Source organism: Sorex araneus, chromosome X, assembly GCF_027595985.1.
Source record: "Sorex araneus isolate mSorAra2 chromosome X, mSorAra2.pri, whole genome shotgun sequence".
In the NCBI taxonomy this organism is placed as follows: domain Eukaryota; kingdom Metazoa; phylum Chordata; class Mammalia; order Eulipotyphla; family Soricidae; genus Sorex; species Sorex araneus.
Genome location: NC_073313.1, coordinates 276,126,840 through 276,148,796, shown reverse-complemented (window position 1 = coordinate 276,148,796; position 21,957 = coordinate 276,126,840). Strand labels below are relative to the sequence as shown.

Here is a 21,957-nt window from a genome sequence, read left to right as displayed (position 1 = left end):
GCCTCTTTGGATCCTTTTCTCTCTGCTGAATACTTCTGACTGATAGCAGTGGACTTAAAAGGGAGCCTGAGAGGGAACAAATGAGAAAAGAGGAAAGCACTTTAAATAATTTCCTTAGCTGAATTCAGATGAACCTCTTCCAAGGACTCTGGTGATTGGCCAGGCCAGCTGACAGACTAGTTTTAATTGAAGCACAAACACTTTTAGGAAACCTTGGAAATCAGAAACACATTTTCTCTATCTCGTTCTTTTCATTCTGGATTCCATGATCCACTCATTCTTTATGTCAGAGTAATTTGGGAGTGGTGGGCAGGAGACTGTACATGAGTAAGTGCCCAAGCACCATGCTCTCCAGAATTGATCATAATTGATGCTAAAAGCAGTGGGAACATGTGGTGAAGTCGTCATCCAAGCTATCTGGAAATACCCAAAATCTACTGATTCACATAATGCATTTTAAGAAATTCAACAGTGACATTGGTGTTGAAATGTTGTGTGCCTAAGACTCAATGGTGTAAACCGTGGTTCCTTAATTAAATATTGTTAAAATTATAGTAAATGTTCATCAAATCAAATAAATTACTCCTCTTTTTCTCTTCTAAAAAGTGCACCAATAGTCAATGCTGCCTTCTTACAATTATGTTAAGCTTCATAAAATAACCACTGCTATAGTGAAGAAAATGAAAGAACTTTTACTGGGGGTGAACTTAAGCTAAGGGCTAGCATGAGGTAAAAACCAAAGCAGAGTGCAGATTAGCAACACCCCGCCCCCAATCCCGTCCCCAACACCACCAGAGCGGGTTCCAATTGATAAGCAGTTGGAAAAAAAGAGCTATTTTTTTTATAGAGGAACATTTTACATTAATCATTAAAAAGTCTTTTGTTGTTGAGGGGCACAAAGTAATTGCTAGCACTCTGGGTGAACAAGAAAAAAACGTACTGTGAACCCAAGAAATGGCAATCTCTAATACAGAAACAAATTTAAACATTAGGAAATGCAACCAAGGGCATTAAATGTTTTCTTAGGTGGACTCTGGACCTGTATTTACAGCAGTTATTTTCTATTCAGTCATATATAGTGGCAGGAAATTACAGAGCTTCTTGGCTTATCATTTTACTTCACTTTCAAATATAACTTTGCTGCTGCTGCTGTTGTTGTTATTTAGGTTACACCCAGCATACCTAGGGTGTGGCCCGAACAATTCCAAGCTATGCGTTCAAGAATTTATTCCTGGCAGTGCTCAGAAGACCACATAGGATGCCAGGGATGGAACCTAGATTGACCAGGTACATTGCAAGTTTCCAATCTGCTGTCCAACCCCTCTGGCCCCTCAAGCCTAGCTTAAAACCTCTGTAAATCCATGTTCTTCATGCCTTCAACTGCAAGCTTCCTTCCATAGCTCCTAAAACCTCCTTTTTGCATTTTTTTCTATAATTATCAGAAAAGATTCAGATTCCCTTCAAGTCATTCAGTGTAATTTTGTCACAGTTCAGGTGCCTCAATAATAGATGCCCCAACTGGATACTCAAAAATAATAGATACCCCAATTAAATTATATCCAGTGATTTGGCAGCAGTCATTGGATAAACGAGCCTCACCACCTTCCAAACCAATATGTCCCAAATGTGCATGGCTCTGTCTCATTCTTCATCCTTTAAGCTAAGGCTCAATTAGAATTCTCGAACTTTCTACTGGTTATTCTCACATCCACACAGGCCAGAATGACTTGTGTCCTCTCTGAGTTTACCCTTGAGAGCTTTAATATTTTCAGTAAATTTCATTCATTCACCAAGTATTTATGGAGTAAAAGATGCCAGAAAAAAACCATCAAGAAACAAAGATGAAACAAAGATGAATACATTAGGTTTTGTATTTTATGACCTGTGTTCAGGGGCTGGAAAAATAGCACAGTGGGGAGGGGACTTTGTCTTGCACACAGTGGATGAGGGTTTGATTCCCCTGCATTGCATATACTGTATATTGTAACCCATTTTTTGCAAGGAGTAATCCGTGAGGGCAGGCTCAGGAGTAAACTCTGAGGAACACAAATTATTTTAAAAGATGACTTTAAAGAAAATGTACCTGTACCTATCTGTTTGTATACAAAACATATCAGGGATATATCATACTTAAGAAAGTGTATATGAAAATAAGTAGATAGATATTCGAAATAAATAGTGCATGACATGGAGAAGCATCAACATTACAGACGTTCTCAGAGGAGCAATTTACCCAGGTGAGAGGAATTGGAAATATTTCCTACAGTAGATGTCATCTAAACATGATCTTGTTAAATGGAAGAACTGAGCCAGTCAAAGGGGAGATGGGACATTTATAGTAGAGAAAATAGCATGAGTAAAGGTCAGGAGATGAGTTATAGTGTAAAATTATGTAGCAAAGAGCTAGAAAATCAGTTTAGTGTTTCTGGGTGCTAAAGAGTAAAGCCAAAAATAAAGGAGAAAAGGTTAAGCTATAAATTATGAATATCTCTTTCAAATAATAGTCCTATGGGCCCTCTCTAAACATACTGAGATTATTAGAAGAAAGCATTTGAGCAATTCCCAGTCTCAGTGGCTCTTTCCTTATTCTCTTGACTCAAGAAATTATTATCCTCTAGGTACCAGCTCTAGAAGAAAAAAAAAATAGTCCAGCTGATATTCTTGGAGTTAGACCCAAATTACATTGAAGATATTTGTCTTCATCCTTTACTTATCAAGCATCAGCATCTTTGGGAAATTGCATTTTAAGTTACTTACCTGCCTATGTTAGTTGACAATACATTGAAGTTACAGAATAAAAAGATATACTGATAGTCATATACCAGTGTATCCCCACATATACTGTATTTTCAGTTCTGTCTTAAAATTGGTCAAAACAGAATAATCCTATAGTTTCTAGACAGGTAGGAGATACTCAGATACACTGATCTGGACATCTGGTATCAACTTAAAACCAAAATTGGGTATGAAGAGCTAATGATAAATACTCAGCTAATACTTTTGTGTTCTTTGTTACAGACTTTTAATCTGTTTTTTTTTTGTGTGTGTGTGCTGGAGTAGCCTTTTTTTTTCATCTTAGGAGTTTTACATACATTCTCTCTGCCTGGAACATTCTTTCCTTCTTCCTGACACTTCCACACCACCCCCTTAGAAGCAACCAACGCTATTCACCTTTAGGAAAAAAATCTGTTTAGTTCTCTGTAAGCTTAATTTCATTTAACTTCCTCTTTATGTATCTCATAAAATAGCTTATTTACTACTTTATCTCTCTCCAATGCTTAACTCAGTGCCAGGGACAGACCTGTATTTTAAGATAGCAAATGCATGCATAATGACTACTACCAAATGGTATCTCTGTTCGGGGAATGCTGAAATGTTCCAAAGAAAAAATAAAAATCAGAGGCATAAAGACATGGGATTTTAACGGTCATGACTGAATGATAAGTTTAAACTTTACTACATAAATGTGAAAACATTCAGGGTTGTATTCAATCTATTAACTGAATAAAATAACATCACATTAACTAAATAATACAACATTACCTTGACATTTACAGTAATTTAACTGTTAAGTTACAGCTGATATTATTTTAATATGAAAATTATCTGATTACTTAAGTGCTCTATTAATTTTCTAAATTAATTACTAAATTTTTAGTCTTCATCCTTTTGTAACTGAAGATTAGAGATTATAATCAAGTGATTGTAAATTGAGTAAACTATATTTGTTGAGGACCATATAGAGAAGTTCAATATTCAGTGAGAAGGGACTAGCTAAACAAGTATTACATAGTACTGTAGCAACTGTAGCACTGTCATCCCGAAAAAGCATCATTAGACAATTTGTTTTCTATTGCTGATATGAAGAGCATTTTGGATTTCTGGTATTTTTGTAATAAGTCCGTAGAGATTTCTGCTCAAAAAAGCCACTGGGTTCCGAGATTGTCTTGTGTGCCTCTGGGATCATGGCCATTCAGGAGCCAGGAGCTGTTTGTGGGCAGCAACTTGGGGCCTCATCAGGGTGGGGAAAGGAGCTGGTTCCACCCCCCATCCCGTGAGGCCCTGTGTGTCACGTCACTGCCGTCTCAGACCTGGCTGTTCAATAGGCTATGAAAAGGTGGCAGCCACCACACTGCCGGGGAGAAAAGTCGGAAGGGACAAACACCTTTCCCCACCCAGGGTGGCGTGGCACCGGCGCTGTAGTTTAATGCTCAGTCCAGATGCATTTCTGCCAGAAGCCACTGGGTTCCGAGATTGGTCTGTGTGACTCTGGGATGATGGCCATTCAGGATCCAGGAGCCACTCGTGGGCAGCGACTTGGGGCCTCATTGGGATGAGAAGAGGGACCGGTTCCACCCCCATTCCACGAGGTCCTGCGTGTTGCCACTTTCTCTCTAGTTTGGGGCAGGGGCAGACGCTAGATCATTTATTTTCCATTGCTCATTTTGCATATCAGGAAAGGTCGTGAAGCCACATAAGTGGCTACACACTTCAGAGAAATAGTCCTGTGGCCACATACTGGAGCCATGCTTGTAGAAGCTCATGGTCGCCAGGATTCCATCTGGAGAAGGCAGGGAGACTGCACCTGCTCCATCTGGGGGTCCCAGAGATATTGGCTTAGTATGGAGCCCGGAGAATCCTCCGGTGTTGTGGTGCCCACCAGGTTTCTTCACTGCTGAGTATGGCATGATGGCGCCGGGGTACTTTGTACTTTTAAACAGATTGTAATACAGACTACTCAGTTGTATAAGAATGGCTTAAAATACAAGTGATTTTTAAAAACTCAGAACACAATATTGAAATGTAGAATATTCATGGAGCTGGAGAGTAAAATAAAATACGCAAATATATTATTAAGTAATATGCTATGTAAACTTAGAAGAGAATTTAAATTATTCTTACAATAGTCAGAGTTATATGTATATTAAATGCCAATTATAAAATATAAATAAATTCTGGAAGTTTTATTAGAAAATAAAAAAGCTAAATATACTTGCTGCAATTGTTTTCCCATTTGTACTTTCTGCAAATTAAAACTGGCTAATCACTGAAAAATATCTTACATTGATGTTTACCTCACAATGTGCTATTTGTTCTAAAGTCAAAGTTTCTTGTTATATAGAAATGCATTTAGTTGTTGGATAAACCAGAATACTATACATAAAAATGAAAGCATCCTAATTTTCTACTTCATCAATCGAGTTTTACAAGATGTTTCCTTCCATTATTTTTTGTGTGTATCAAATCTTTACCAGGGACACATGTTTTTATGCAGTTTTTCATATTTCACATTTATAAAGCTTTTCCTACTTTAGACTGATCATTTCAACTGCTGCATGAAGAGAAAATTTTCGTAAGGCAATAAGCAAAAATTTAAGGCCCTTGAATTCTTACAGTGCTAGGAAAAACTTGCTTATTTTTTTCTGACCTTCATTTGTCTGCTGATAATACATTTTAAGCTTTGCTTCCAAGACTGTTATCACCTTATTTCCATTTAAATAGTAAGATGATAACACCAAGTGTTACGAAAACTAGTTTTGATGACAGTCACATAACTTAATGCTTATTTATTGTTTCTACAGGGCAATTCCGGCCTGGGATTCAGTATTGCTGGAGGGACAGATAATCCCCACATTGGAGATGACCCTGGCATATTTATTACAAAGATTATACCAGGAGGTGCAGCAGCTGAGGATGGCAGACTCAGGTAATGATATGAAGTGTTAGAATTATATGAGAAGAAAGTCTGTCATATCAGTGAAACATATTTCTACATTTGGAGAATAATAATTCCACCAAACTTCTGTAGTTGAAAGAGACAGATGTTAAAGAAAGGTTTGTTTGACTATAGATTGCTTATTATTAAATTTCAATTGATATTCAATTGTCTTGTTGATGGCTACAAAATTCAACTTTGAGAATAAAATACATGGATTTATTTTTTATTCTGCAGGCCTTTAGTAATGGAAAGAATATTGTGAACTGATGAATACATAAATTAAATGTATATAAGATAACTTGCTGCAAATTACATTGACAAATACCAGTGTTATTGATGCTGATTCATATGCTCAACAACCATTTATGAGGGTTTCTGTAGAAATTAGGGCAGATTAAAAGTTTTCTGCAACATGGATGCAACTAGAGAGTATTAGCAATTATAAGGAAACACATTAGAATGATTGCTCTCATATGTGGGCTTTAAAAAATAGTAAGGGAACAACTAAGAGACAAAAAACAAACAAAAAAAAAAACAGAACTGGAGAATTAGTCCACCAACTAAAGTTTCTGGGTAGGATGTGGCGTATGGGTTGAAGAGAAGGATTATATGTGACCTTGATGGAGGAAAATATGTGCTCCAGTGATAGGTATAGGTTTTAGAATGATCTATTCATGAAACCACCATTAACAATATTGTGAGCCCCAGTACTCTGATTCAAGATTTTTTAAAAGAGTCTAAAAAACTATTCTATAGCAATATTACAATATGAATCTCAAATAGTTATTAAGTGTTCACCAATCTCACACACCTGAATTAGAGCACAGAAGGAGAAAGAGCAAGTTGTCCCAGTAAAGAGAAAAAGCAGCTTGAGGTGTATAAACAATGTATGCTGAAGCCAAGTAGAACCAGATACTGCTCAGGCTAAAGTGGTTGTTGGAGCCAAAGCCCTTTTATTTAAAGAACTAAACATTATTTTGGAGAAAGCTACCCACACAAGGCAATTAGTAAAAATACAAAATTCATCCAAAGATTAAATACCAGTCAAAAGGCACTATGGATTACAAAAATTAGGAGAGATTGCCCTGGGATCAAAACAAATCCTAATGTTATTTTAGCATCTCTCCTAAACCCTTCAGGCCAGCAGTTATATATAGAATTGGTTCAATAGATTCTTGCTGAATGAACAAATATTTGAGTGAATGAATAAAGTGAGAAGAGGAAGGAGGGCAAATTAATGAGTAGGGCAAGTTAGGGGAAGATAAACAGATTCCTGTACAGAAGAATGACTCAAGCTTCATTGTGACCTAAAATGACAGAAAGGTAAGCCTCATAGCCCTTCCTCAATCTGATTTTTTCATTAAGCATAAATAGGCTAGTGTACTGTTTTTCTTATAAAACTGCCAAGCATGCTGGTTTCCTGTCCAATTTTCTCAATACAGTGATTAATCTTGACAGCTGTGGAGAAGAATCACATTTTTCCCCAGGTATATCTGCATCTCCTATCAATAAGAAAATAAACTAATGGCAACATCACAGGAAGCACATGCCTTTTAACAATAAAATTTTCAAGCTAAATTGACTAAATTAATTTCTGGATGAGGAAATATCCATGCTGCAAGAGTGAATGATTTGAAATAAATGTACTGGATGGTTCTACAAACAGGAACTCTGTTTGCTAATATTAAAGCCAGGAAAGACTCCATTTTATTAGTTTATAAATAGAGTTTTATTGAATAATTCAGAATCATTTTTCTGTATCTCTCTTAATAAAGTAGCAGATCTTAACTTAATTATGGTTCTAAGACTGAGATAGAGCAGATTTTCTACTTTGTGCCAACCCTACAGTTTAGAAAGACAAATGTCACCTCAGAGAATGTCACCATTCTTTGCCTGAAAGCATCAATATCAGACTTGCAATGGTAAAAATAAATCTTATTTTTCTGCAAGTTTCCTTAAAGAGTTTTAAAGATAGGAATCAGAATGATAGCTAGTATGTATTGTGCCTCTATATTAGTGGTTGATATATATGTATATATACCTATGTGGAATTATAGGTAGATATGGAGGTGAAGATCATGTGCATACACTAATACACAATTTTCTTATTTTCCTTCCTTTCTTTTTCTTTCTTTTTTTAGTTACACCTGGGTGTGTGCAAACAGGAGCCAAAGGAGATAGAGTAGAGACTAGAGAGAGGAGAAAGGGAGAGAAGGGGATGGACAGGGGGAAAGAAAAAAGGGAAAGAGGGAGGGGGAGAGAAGAGAGAGAACCAAGGAAAAAGGTGAGAGGGAGGGAGGGAAGAGGAGAAAGGATAAACAGGGAGAGAAGAGAGGAGAGATATGAAATAGGATATAGAGGAGAAAGAGGAAGAGAGGAGAGAGGGATAGAGGTGTGGGAGAGGGAGAGAAGAGAGAGGAGAGAGGGGAAAAGTTGAGAGAGGAAGAGAATTAGAAAGGAGTGAGGATAGAAGGAGAGAGGAAGAGAAAAGAGAGGGAGAAAGGATAGAGAGGAAGAGAGTAGGAGGAGGAGAGGAAGAGTAGACAATTTTCTATATACATTGTACATCCATATGAAGTTGATACTATTATTATGGCTAAAATGTTACAGATAGAAGAATCTAAGACTTACAGGATTTTCAGAAATAACCTAGATATCTTTGAAAGTATTTGTCCTGAACATCACTTTCATAACTCCCTAAATTCTCATTCAGTAGTAGAATTCTCCATATAATTTTGTCTCCACCCAAAAATTTCCAAAGGTAAGTTTGCACAATGATAAAGGGAACTCTAAAACTTGGAACAGTTGTTATTTTTCTTTTGGTGACTATTTTAATTTCTACACTTTTGTCTTTGTTCTGCTTTTGAGAGCTAGGAATATGTCTTATGATAGTGTATGCAAATTATCACCTCCTAAAATTATGTAACACATAACCTGCAAACTAAAACATGATCCTAACTTGAAATACTAAGTGTAGTTACTTCCTAATCCATAGCACAGACTTTCACCTATGTAAAGCCACCTCCCGCATCAGTCTCTACTTTATTTTCATAAATCCTTGTTACAACTACTAAGATTTTCACAACACACTGCTTCCTGTCATGAATTTCAGTGGCTTTAAAGAGCTCAAGAATAACAATCAGTTTAAAATCTGGAAATCAAACATGAATGATAAAATTTAATAATGTGGACATTTAGCTACTTCAGAGACCTCAGGTGCCACAGTTTACTGATGTAGAACCTGGATTCAGAAGACTGAGATTTAGTTTTAATTGTAATCCAAATACCTTGACTCAGGTGAGTAATTAAGATCCTTAGGAACTGGAAAGAGGCAGTAAAAATCTGTGTCTATACAGTAAGACTTTTCCTAAATGTGCTAGAACAACTACTTAAGACTAGATCAGCAAACTATGAGGAATGCTTTTTTAAAAAAATCTCAATCTTTGCAGATGTAGGGGTAGCACTTTACATTAGGCATTGGAAATTTAGATATTCTAATAGTTTTAATGTAATATAGCTGGTGTTGGAAAATTAAAACTCTCTTATATAACTGTTTTCTTATATGCAAAAGTATAACAATGAAACCTACCTCTTCAAGATGTCTGAAAATTCAGTAAGGTGACTAAAGTTTGTGGCACATAGTACATACTTAATAAATCTTAGCAATGTTTTAATCATTTTTTAACCTCTTCTCCTTCTTAGTACCTTCCTCTGCTTTTTTCCTCTTCTGTTTCCTCTTCTCTATGCTATTCTAGTCACGTTCTTCTCATGCATTATATCTTCTCTTTATTCTCCTTTTCTTCCTCTGCATCTTCCCCTTGCCTCTTATTAATATCCTTTCATATCTAGGGGTCTGAGTGTGATCTAGAGTGAAGGACAGAGCCAGATCTCTAAGAAAATGTGAAAGGAGGGCTAAATTAAAATATCAGACAAGAGAATATATGGTGTTTTTTCTCTGGAGAATAAATTTTTCTGATTTTTCTCTTTTTAAATGCAGTAATTATGAATATTATTTGTGGATACACTAACTGCCCTTTGTAGAATGACTATAACATGTATACTAGTAGACAACAACTAAGCAAAATTAGCACATTTGGGATTTTTTTGCTATTTTGTTTTCAAGGTATTTTAGAAATGCTTTGTACAATATTTGACATTTGTTTAGCTCTAAATAACTTTATTTGAAAGCTTTTAAATGGCACTTAAGAGAGACATAACAAATATTTTAAGTGCTTAATAATATATTTACTATTCTCATTGTGGTTATTTTTTCAAAATTTTATATAACTGCCAATCTTTTGGAAGATATTGTTGACCCTATTTTCTATTTTTTCTTTGGATACATTTCTAGTTGGAAATTTATAGATTAAAAATATATAAAGATTACTAAATAATTTTGATACATCACAAAATTCCTTTCCAGAAAGTTTAATGTCAAGTTTTATTTCTACTAACAATATTAGAGGTGAACTGTGTCACAACATGTTATTAGCAGAACTCATGCTTGCATCTATGGAATTTGGAACTGTTTACCAAGATAAGTAGTGCAATATTTCCTTGATGTTGTCATTTATTTTATTAGCACTGTATGAACTTAAAATGCAGATGATTAATTTTCATTTTGTCTCCTAGAAGTAGTGATTAAAAATGATACCTGTCTTTAAAGCAAGAACAATTTGGAAAGAACAGTACATTTTTTTTCTAGAACCAAACAGATATGCTTCCATGCTTTGAAGAATGACTTTTATTTCTACTCTCTTATTGAACCATAAAAATGCCCTGGCTTCAGTTCCCTGAGTTGCCAACGACCAATATTGATCTGTCATCCTAGAGAAGAGCTATCACATGACAGCCTCCGCTTGGCGATGCAGCAATGACATTTCTCAAAACTCTGCATTTATTAAACCCACCCCATAGTAGCAGGCAGAAAAGATGGCTGGTTTCCTGACAACACAATTTAATCCTTTATCTCTCACTCCAGTGATTTCAACTCTCAAACGAAATGAACAAGTTTTAAGCCCACTGCTTTGTTGGTTTTGCTTCTCTGTGTTTACAGATAAACTGAACTCTGTCCTTAGAAAAGGCAAGCAAGTGTACTTGTTACTCTCAAATAGAAATACTAGAGATAATGACGGTTTGAATTATAGGAGCTACACATGAGCGATCACGCCGGTTTGACTATTAGAAACAAAATGAGAGAAACCAATGACTCTTGTTTCCAGAATACAACCTCTGTGCACGATAAGCTAAAGTGTTTTAGAGGTCATTTAGTTCATTCATGAGTTAGGTAATTTACACACATTGGCTCATTAATGATTTAAAAATAAGAACATGACGAAAAAGACAAAAGGGGAGGAAGGTAAAAGGACTGAGGGGAGAACCAATAGCACAGCACGGCAGGGTCCTTGTCTTGCACACTGCCCTTCCAGCTTCGAGATGGACATGGAAAATATCATGCTAAATTAAATGAATTAGGCATAAGAATTAGGCACAAGGGACAGGCATAAGAATGACTGCATTCATTTGTAGGATATAATATATACATATATATAAAGAGACTAATATATATATATATACATATCAATGTCATCCCATTGCTCATCGATTTGAGCGGGCACCAGTAACGTCTCTCATTGAGAGACTTTTTATTACTGTTTTTGGCATATCCAATATGCATTGGTAGCTTGCCAGGCTCTTCCACGCTGGCTCAATACTCTCAGTAGCTTGTTGGGCTCTCTGAGAAGGGCAGAGGAATCGAACTCGGGTCGGCCTCGTGAAAGGCGAACGCCCAACTGCTATCGCTCCAGCCCAAATATATATATATATGTATATATTTATATATATACATACACACATACATATATACCATATATACATACATATATACATATATATACATAATATATGTAGCACTGTTGTCCTGCTGTTCATCGATTTGCTCGAGTGGGCACCAGTAACATCTCTGTTTTGAGACTTGTTGTTACTGTTTTTGGAATATCGAATACACCACGGGTAGCTTGCCAGGCTCTGCCATGCAGGCAGGATACTCTCAGTAGCTGCCAGACTCTCTGAAAGGGATGCAGGAATCGAACCTGGGTCGGTCGCATTCAAGGTAAATGCCCTACTGGCTGTGCTATTGCTCCAGCCCATATAATACATACTATATAATATATAATATAATGAAACTAATACCCAAGGAAAGGGTAAACAAGGGCCAGGAGGACTACTCAACGGTTAGAAGCTTGCCACAAGACTGTGCTGGGGGGTGAAAGGTAGTTAGGATAGAAAAGGGACCAGAATGACAATAATAGTTGGAAATGATGATTTTAGACAGGAACTGAGTGTAGAAAGCAGGTAAAGGAATTTACCCGATAACCTTTCACTATCTGTATTGTCAACCATAAGTTACAAAAGGGGAGATATAGAGAGAGTGAGAACGAGAGAGTGAGAGTAAGAGAGAGAGTGACAGAGAGAGAGAGAGAGAGAGAGAGAGAGAGAGAGAATCCAGCTCTCAGGAGACAAAGAGACAGCAAGTAAGTGGACACTTGAGAAGACAAAATTTTATAGTTCCAAGCAGACAAAAAGGTCACAGTGTTTTAGGAAACGAAAGATTTCTTCTAAGTGAAAAAGCCTATGAGATTGTTAAATTCTTACACTATCTTTCTGCGTTGAACTTTCATTACATAAAAATTATTGCAAATGAAAACCTCATGAGTCACCATGTGACTCATCAATTGACTATGAAATTCCTTGATAAATCCAACTGATTATTGCAACAAATGACTATGATGATAGTATATTGTTCTCATGTCTCAATGAAGATATAATTATCAGTGTCTTCATTGAGAATTCTCAATATCTTCAAAACCAAGTGATTTTTTTCCCTCACTGTGTTAAGGTGACAGCAACTTGTAAATCCATTTCCTAACTTAGAAGATCTCAATGAGTGCAAATTACAACTGTAGCATTATTAGAAAGAAGCATTATTGGAATCTCAGTGGACTTATATTTGTGGGTTATATCTCTCTACGCACATAGAATATGCCTTTCGATTTCCTCTGCCAGTGTTATCAGCCCCTAAGTGTGTTGCTATATTGCATAGACCAAAAGAAATAATGAACAAATAAGGTTTCATTGTAACTGGTCATGACAAGCTCTCAACAATTTATAACTACATAGAAAAATTTTTAAATAAGAATAATTTCAACTTGGCATCTGATAAAACATCAGAAACCCACGTACAGTCCTTCATAGCTAGAGAATTATCTCCAACAGTTTTCCTATTTTTGTCAACTTATATAATCTGGTAAGTGAAGTATCTTTATGTGTTAGCTGAAATAACTTTATGGTAAGCATACCCTAACCTTTAAAGAAAAATAAAGCAAATTATACGAGATTTTATGCATATGTCATGTACATATTCTTTAAAATTAAACTTAACTCTTACCTTATACCATACATAAAATATAATTTAATATGTATAATTGACCAAAATATAAAAATTAAAACAAAAATATAAATTCTTAGAAGAAATTTTAGAAATCAAAAATTTATTAATTTGATGCAAAAGCACAAGCAATAAAATAAAACAAAAATATAAATTGGACTTCATTAAAATGAAGAATTTTGCTCTTTCAAGGACAATAGTAAGAAACAAAGAACCAGGATCCCTTCTCTAGTCCTTTGTTTCTTTCTGGTCCAGGGATGGGTGTTTGATCATTATGAGATTGTAACCCAAACATGAAGGCTTGTAACTATCTCATGGTGATTCAATAAAATTTAAAAAAAGAAAGAAACAAAGGACCAGGGAGATAGAATAGGCATTAGGGCACACACATTACATGATGCCAGTCCTGATTTCTTACCTGTCACTGTGTGGATCCTGATCACCACTAGGTATAGCCCTGAGATCCTGGACATGGCTAGTCTGCTGGGGTGGCCCAGATGGTTTCAGATACTCTAGGATCTGAGAGTGTAGAGAATTGAAACACCAGCCTGGTTTGCTGGAAATTGCCAGGAGTAACCTCCAGACCCCCTGACCACTGTTTAAGAAGTTAAAACAAAGATGGGGAAAAACATGGAATAGATGAAATATATGAACATTTACCGTGACATTTCTAAGAACATGTATCATAAATATTTTAAGGGCTAGAGAGATAGTACAGGAGATATGGTGCTAACTTTGCACATAGCAGATGCTGGTTCTATTCCCAGAAGTCATCTTCAAATACAGTCAGGATAAGTGGACGTGGATCCTTCTGGACATGGCACCGCTGCATGTGGCCCCAGCTCCCCTCCTCCAAAGTGAAGATATTCTACAACAATACAAAGACAAATAAGCATTATTTTTTTGAGAAATTACTTGTAATTCTCTATGCATATTTATGCTTCTAAATTGAACGTCAAATTTCCAAGAGGAATGGAGAGGTCCTAATTTTATGCTCACATATGATATTTTGCATTATTGTTCCTAAGGAAATTACTTTTATATATGTCAAATTACCTTATCACTTAAAGAAAATCCTACATTCTCTCCCAAAAGTACATAGAACTCTTTTTGACCACCAGAGTTATATAATTTAGAGAATACTAGTGAAGTACTAGCATATTTAAAACATTCAGCTATGTAATTTGAAAAATATAACTTTAAATACATAATTTAAAAAATGCATTTAAAATATACTATTACATTTCTAATTTGGAGTCTTCCTTATAGATCATAAAGCTCATACTGAGAGATTTTCCTTGGAGCATTAGTTTTGTCCACAAATATTTGAAAATCAGTATAGACAAGACAACAAGTATAAGATCAACTTACAGTTCAGTGAACAATAAATTCTTACAACAGCAAAATACAATTTTTTTTTAAAAGGGCAACCAGATTTGCAGACATAGCTTTAGTAAAAGACACAGATCATTTTGCTTTACTTAAAAAAATAGTGTTACTCTTAAGATAAACCCTCCATATATTCATTTATGTTTTCAGATATATGGTTCAGATATTTGCATAGAAAAAAGAAATTCATAGTAAATTTCTTTTTTAAAATTACAATTTTATGTCTAAAATCTTTCATTATTTTTTATCAAAATACTTTTATTCCATATGTCATAAGTTTTTTTTTTAAATTTCAACATATACATTAGTTCTATGGAACCATAGTTTAAAAAATTGCTCAGTTTCTTTAGAAATCTCATACTAGGTTAGTCATTAGTGTGAAATTTCTTTTGGATGTGATGACAATACTTTGAAATTGGATAGTGCTACTAATTATAAAAATGAGATTATACCAAAATTACTTTTGAAAGGAAATTTTTAGAATATGAGTTACATTTTAACTGTTATTATAAAATAGTTCATTATTCTCTTCTCATGGAATAATTCATACTTATTTACAATCTGAGTGTAACTTTTAGTTCAGAAAGTGTATAACTTCTTCATAAGTCATCTAAAGTTTCAAAATATCATAGCATTTTTTTATTTTATGCACATCCTAGCAGATATTTGACCTTGAGTTCCTGCTAGGAAAATATTAGTACTTTATAAAATCCATCAATACTTTGTCTGATAAGTAAAATTTGTATTTTCAAAAATATAGAAACAAGTAACTGAAGTATCTTATGATTAATTCTGATTGAACTTTGGAAGATCCAAATATATTTAAGAAAGGAACAACATATTCATTCTTGGCAAAAGAACAACAAAATAGTTAAAACATAGAAGGAACAATCTTCGGGGCTGGAATGATAGCAGAGCGGGTAGGGCGTTTGCCTTGCATGTGGCCGACCTGGGTTTGATTCCCAGCATTCCATATGGTCCCCTGAGCACACCACCAGGAGTAATTTCTGTATGCAGAGCCAGGAGTAACCCCTGATATCACTGGATGTGACCCAAAAAGCAAAAGCAAAAAATAAAAAGCAAGAAAGAACAATCTGCGAATCATGTGTCGGTCTAGACATAAATATCTAGATCAGATTGAAAGTTAACAAGATATAATACTCCAACAAAAAAAATGACCTCCAAATCTATGCCATAACTAACTCTAAGATACTGTGAAGGGTATAACCCTTCTCATCTTAGCATCTTTTGCCATAAAAGGAGATTTAAAATAAAATTCTTCCAATTTGACTTTTTTTTTTGTAGTCTGAGAAGTACAGTCTTCTATTACAAGCAGAAGTCAACACTTTTGTTTAGATTAAAACTGTGGACTCACAAACATCTTCATTATATTCCTTACAAAGACCTGATTACAGTATTAAATGTTGATAAGACATGTACTATTATTTATCTAATATTTTTCTATAACAGTCTCTCAAAAAGACATACTATCATGCAACTTTTGAAACTATATTTGATGTTTATTTTGGTAAATCCATTGGGAATGTAAACCAGAATAAAACAGTTTAGAGAAAGAAGGAATAAAAGCACAAATTATCACATTTTAGTTCAATAATGATTCAACTTATTGTCAAGAACATTTCCTTCTGACCCAACATAATTTCTAATATTACTTGGAAATGACTAACAATGCTAGAAGCATTGCATAAACTATAAGGTGACTGCAAATTGACTTAATAGTTAGGTGCCAAAATCATAATAATGTAATAGTTACACATTATGTATTTAGTTCCCAAGCAGGATGGTGGAATTAGTAAAATTGATGAGATTTTGAATATCATCACTCAAGTAAAATTTATTTTTATATTCCCCAGTGAAAATCAGGCAGACTTTGTCAGAAGATGGCCTTCTACTTCTGGCATGTTGTACGTTATTTAACTAAACAAAGTTGAAGCTGGAAACCTATTGGAATTTGACAATGTTAGAATTCAAGAGTTTTGTAAGAAGTTACAGTACAGAATGAATAGACCCATCCTGTTCCTATATGCCAGTGCCTGTAACCTTTTTTTTAATTTTTCTTCCCTCCCCACCAAGCAAAAAGAATCTATGATCACAGAGCCTTATCAACATCCCATCTCAGTGTTAAAAATGAAAACACAATGGGGCTAAAGAGATAGTACAGGGGTTAAAGTACTTGCCTTACAAGCCAGAGACCCCATTCAATCCCTGGTTCCTGAACACTGCCAGAAGTTATCCTAGAGTTCAGTGCCAGGAGATAGCTCTTGGCCTGAGCACCATTGGATATGACCCAAAAATAAATTAAAAATTTAAAACAAAAACATAATAAAATGATACCAAAGTTCTTTTAGAACTTTATGAAATGACAGACTGGAATGGAATTGATCTAATCACTATGAAACTCAAAACAGAAAGATGATAAGAATTAAATAATTTTTATATAGTGTAGCTTTTGTAAAAAAATTGAAAAAGTATAAACACTTTATAAAGTATATAAGAATTACCAATAATAGTTTCACAAAAAATTATTTGTTTCTTTATACTGAATTATATTTTTGTACATTTTAACTTTTTAATCTTTTTATCTTTCATTTTCATGTACTGCAACAAAAACATTTCCTAATTATAATGCAAAATCACACACATTATAAAAAGCACAGTAACAAGATCTATGATTTTTCATATTATATATTATTTAACTTTGCCTTATTTGGGGCAAAGAGTCTCTTGCCCGCACGCCTGGCTGTCTTCCCCGGGGCCCCTCGGAGGGGAAGGGCTCCAGCTTCCCTCCCTGCCCCAAGCTGAGCTCTCGGCAGCCGAAGACCACCGGAACCTAGCCACAGCCATGCTCAAGGCCCCTCTCCACATGTTCAGACAAGCCTCATGCATGAAGGTACTGGCAGAGGAACCCAGGTGTGCGTAATCCCTTCAATGGCCAACATCTAGAGACTTAAAAGCAAGCTCCCAGAAGCGATATCTTAAAACCTACTTCTCCTTCTGGGAGAAACTAGCAAATTACTGAGAGTTTCCTGACCACATGGGAAAGCCTTGCAAGCTTCCTATGGTGTATTCATATGCCAAAGCCAGTAACAAGCTGGATCTCATTCCCTTGATCCTGAAGAGCCTCCAATGGGGCATTGTTGGGAAGTCTGAGTAGAAAGAGGCTTCTAAAATCCAGGGATAGGACGAGTGAAGAGGTTACTGAGACCGCTAGAGAAATTCGACGATCAATGGGATTCATGACCTCATGACCTGCCTTATTTGGAAAATTGAAGTTGTTTATTACATTTTAATGTGTATCCTTGTGAAAGAGATTAAAAACTCTGACAGATGGGAATAGCCATCAGGACTGAAGCACATGCTTTGCAAGCAGAAAACCTGGGTTAAGTCCCCAGTGCCATATGGTCTACAGGTTTCCAAGCCAAGAGTAGACCCTGAGTATGGCTGGGTATGATACGAATAAGAAGAAAGATAATGAAATTGAAAATCTGACATTTTTTCCAGAAAACACAATTAAGTCAGTGACCATATATTTCAGAGTCTGAGATATTTGAATACTAGCTTCAGTATTTATTTTCTTTTTAAATCAGACTGAAAGTTTTGTTTTACTTTGCAATGAACTAACAGTAACATATTATTTTCTTGAATATTTTTAATTTTGTTTTTTCCTGGAATTTTATCTAAGGAATAAATATTAATAAAAATGAAAAATATAATTCAGTCCAACTAGTTATGACAACAAAAATATCACTTAGAAAGAACTGAATGTTAAAGTGTACTATGCTAATAGGGAGTGTTAGATTTTTAGAAATAAGTGAGAAAATTCCTATAGTTAGCTAACCTTATTTTGCATATTTATTCTCTAATTTGAAAAGGCCTGTCAGATAGCATAGTGAATTCTGTTCTCTATTTTTTAGGTCTTTAATTTTGCCTTCTCCATGTGTATTATTATATAGCTAGAGATGCTGATAATACCTTAATTTACATCATATAGAAAACATTGAAATATTTGAAGCTATGATATTAAAAATAAAAGGTTTATTAGATTCAAGCTCAGGATAAATTAACACCATTATCAATCTTACCCTTATATTAGTGACTAAGACCATTTATAGTTCAACTTCAGGCAAGTAGTATAGAATTAGTCTGTAAAGATCCATAGATCCATGTGCCGCCTAAACACAATCAAATAATTTTTAAGTTACTTAATTTTTGTTGGGGTGCTATGATTTACAAAACTGTGAATGATAGTTTCATGCAGACATTGTTCCACCACCAGAATCTAGGAACCACCACCAGAGTACCCATTTCTCTCCATCATTGGCCAATGATCCCTTCCATCTAACTTTCCTCACAAACTACCCACAGCGCTGTGTAATCCCACCAACAGCCAACATCCAGAGACTATAAGACCAAGCTTCCAGAAGCAGTTACACAGCACTGAGGGCAGTTTGTGAGTATGGCTGCCAAACTACTGGAAAATGGGGGACTGGATGGAGAAGGCTCAGTCCATGACTAAACAAGAATAAGTACTTTTATATTTTTCTAGATATATTATTGTAAAATCATCACATATATTTTAAAGCTTTATTTAAAAATTTTCTACTGATTAATCTGTTGTGTACCTGATGTAAGAGAACAGGGACTGCTTTGTAGCTAAATTTTTCTCTGCATTGTCACTTCTCTGACACTCAGACTGATGGACAAAACATGCAAATTTGAATGTTAAGAAGAAATGGCAAAGAACCACTTTTATATGGGCTTGATGTGTGAAAGTTTCAGGATTTGCAATATAGTAATAAATTTTGAGTGAGTTGATGTCACTGTCATTTACTCTTATGACAACTAACTTGTTGGGAAATTAACTGAAGTGAAAAATAGTAGAGCAAGTGTTTATTAATTAAACTGACACCATGTCCACCATTTTATTCCCGTGTGTGTTATCACTTTGTTCTATAAATATTTACTCAGAATTTTGCTGTATATAAGACACTTGGAGCTGGGAATAAACCAGAAAACAAATAATCTGTGCCATTTTGTAACTTCCAGCCCATCATAGCAATATTTATAAATTTGAAGTGAAAATGGGTTAATAAAACAAAGCATATAAGCTGTGAAAAGCTATAACATAATACAATGACTTGATCTAGTTGTGTGGACAGGGGAAATCTTACATGGAAGGTTATTTATTGATAGATTTATTTATTGATTAACGTTTTCTTTTTAACTATACCGTACAGTATACTCAGGGATGTTCCTGGCTAATCAGGGATCATTCCTTGTTATGACAAGAATATAAACCAGAGTTGGCCATGTGCGAGGCAAGCAAAGTAACCCCTCTCTCCAGTCTCTAGAAGATTATTTAAACTAAGAATTGAAGGGAAAATCCTAGCAAAGAGAAATATGCTTGGAGTAATCCATAAAGCGGAGATTAAAATGAAAGAAAGAAAAGAAATAAAATACATCCTGAGGTGCAGCATGAAAAGGCCCCAGAACTACAGCTGATTGGACAGAGGGGATGGGAAGCAGAGAAGAGAAATTAGAATTATAGAACTGTGGGTGCCTTAGTAGTTGATTCTTTGTCAACCTCAAGGTTATGCACAACAGAGTTTCAGTGATAAAATGACTAAATTAAATTGCTTTATATCAAAGAGCACTCTGATTGCTGTTAGAATATGACTTGGTTAATAACACATTCTGAGAAAGCTTTTATCTCAAAAGGCCATTGTAGCAGCTCAGGTGAGAAGTAATGGTGGTTGGACTAAGATGCCAAGAAAATAATTGAAATAATCAGATATATATATTTTGAACTATACTTGAAGGATAAGCATGATCAAATTGAATTACTTATTTGATGGGGCATAAGAGAAGTCTTATTCTTTCAAATTAATCATCAGTGTCTTCTCATGTAGCATCTCAAGAGGACACGGAACCTGACAATGCAGTGCGCTCAGGACGGAACAGTCGACTGCACATCCAGAGTGCAGCATCTTTGTTCCAAATCATCAGTGGTTATATATTTTCCATGATCACAAAAACAATTTCCTACTAACAATAAAGGCAATTATCCTATTACAGTAAATCATATAACACATTTCCCCCTTTATCATCAATCACATACAATCACTTATTAATTAACTTGTCAATGCATCAAGGTGACAACCTAGAAACGCAAGACCAGGGGTTGTTCCCAGACCAGGGAGGCAGGAGGCATTCCTTGCTCTCCATGACCATGCTTCCGCCGTCAATTCCCAGACCTGAGTTCAGCCCGCGGTCACCGTCCAAAGGGCCTTCCAACATTCTCAGTCTCAGACCCATGCCAGATACTGAGTAGGCATTATCTTTCTCTTCATATAAGGCACCAACAAGTAAACTTATCTAGCAGATGACTTTGAACTATGGAACATGATGATTGGTAACATGTATTCAAAGATTGAGTTGGCATAATTCCACATCAGACAATATTATATTTAAGATGCCTAGGAGGCATTCAAATGTAGATATCAGTTAGTTGAACATAACATACAGTGGGAATGCTGAAACTTTAAAACCAAGAGAACTAAGAAATTTCCTTGAAAACCTAATCAAAAGTGGAGAAAATTTAAAAATTAAATGATTCTTACTCTTTGGGTATAGGGTAAATTAGAGATTTTTGCGTTGCTTCAAAACTCAAGAGTACTTGAATAGATTTATGGAATCTATTTATTTATCCTCATATTTGCCTGTAAGTAACTTCATGCTTTATCTATTTCCCTGCATTTCCATGCACAATTCCTTTTTATTTTTTTAGTGGGGAGTGCACAACTGGTGATGCTCAGGGGTTACTCCTGACTCTGCACTCATAAATCACTCCTGGCAGGTTCAAGGGACCATATGGGATATTGTGGGCTGAACTCAGGTCAGTTACATGCCAGACAGACTTCCTAACCACTGTTCTGTCATCACTCCCTTCTCGTCCATGTAAAATTCTTCTCCCATATCTTAAAAAATATGGTACATAGCCTCCCCACAACAAACTTTTCTGTGGTTCCATTTACTATTGTTTGCCATTTAGAACAATTCTACTTATTGAGCATACTGATTTACTAATTTACTAATAGGCATAAAAATAATGTTTTGGCCAGGGATGATAAAGTTAATAATTCTGATGACTTAGTAATCAATTTTTTAAGTTATACGGTTTGTCTTTCCTTGCAGTTTTACAAAACTGAAAAAAAAGCATTGTTTGATATATTATTAAATAAATTTAAACAACAGGTCACAGGATTTGAGGCATATTACTAAGAAATAATTCAGTTTCTCTTTCCTTTTCCATTTGATGTATGTAAAAAATTGCATAAACAAATTTTTAGCATGAATTTATAAAATGAAAAATAGAAAGTTT

At 35.2% G+C, this 21,957-nt stretch overlaps 1 protein-coding gene across 24 annotated transcripts in view; it reads left to right on the top strand.

The window, feature by feature from the left end:
* Positions 1 to 21,957, top strand: part of DLG2 (discs large MAGUK scaffold protein 2) — a 1,649,366-nt gene that overhangs the window by 949,236 nt on the left and 678,173 nt on the right. For all 24 annotated transcript variants that reach the window (XM_055122503.1, XM_055122502.1, XM_055122499.1 and 21 more), the window contains one exon: positions 5,583 to 5,707. In XM_055122503.1, coding sequence (XP_054978478.1) covers positions 5,583 to 5,707 — 125 coding nt within the window. The remainder of the gene's footprint in view (positions 1 to 5,582; positions 5,708 to 21,957) is intronic.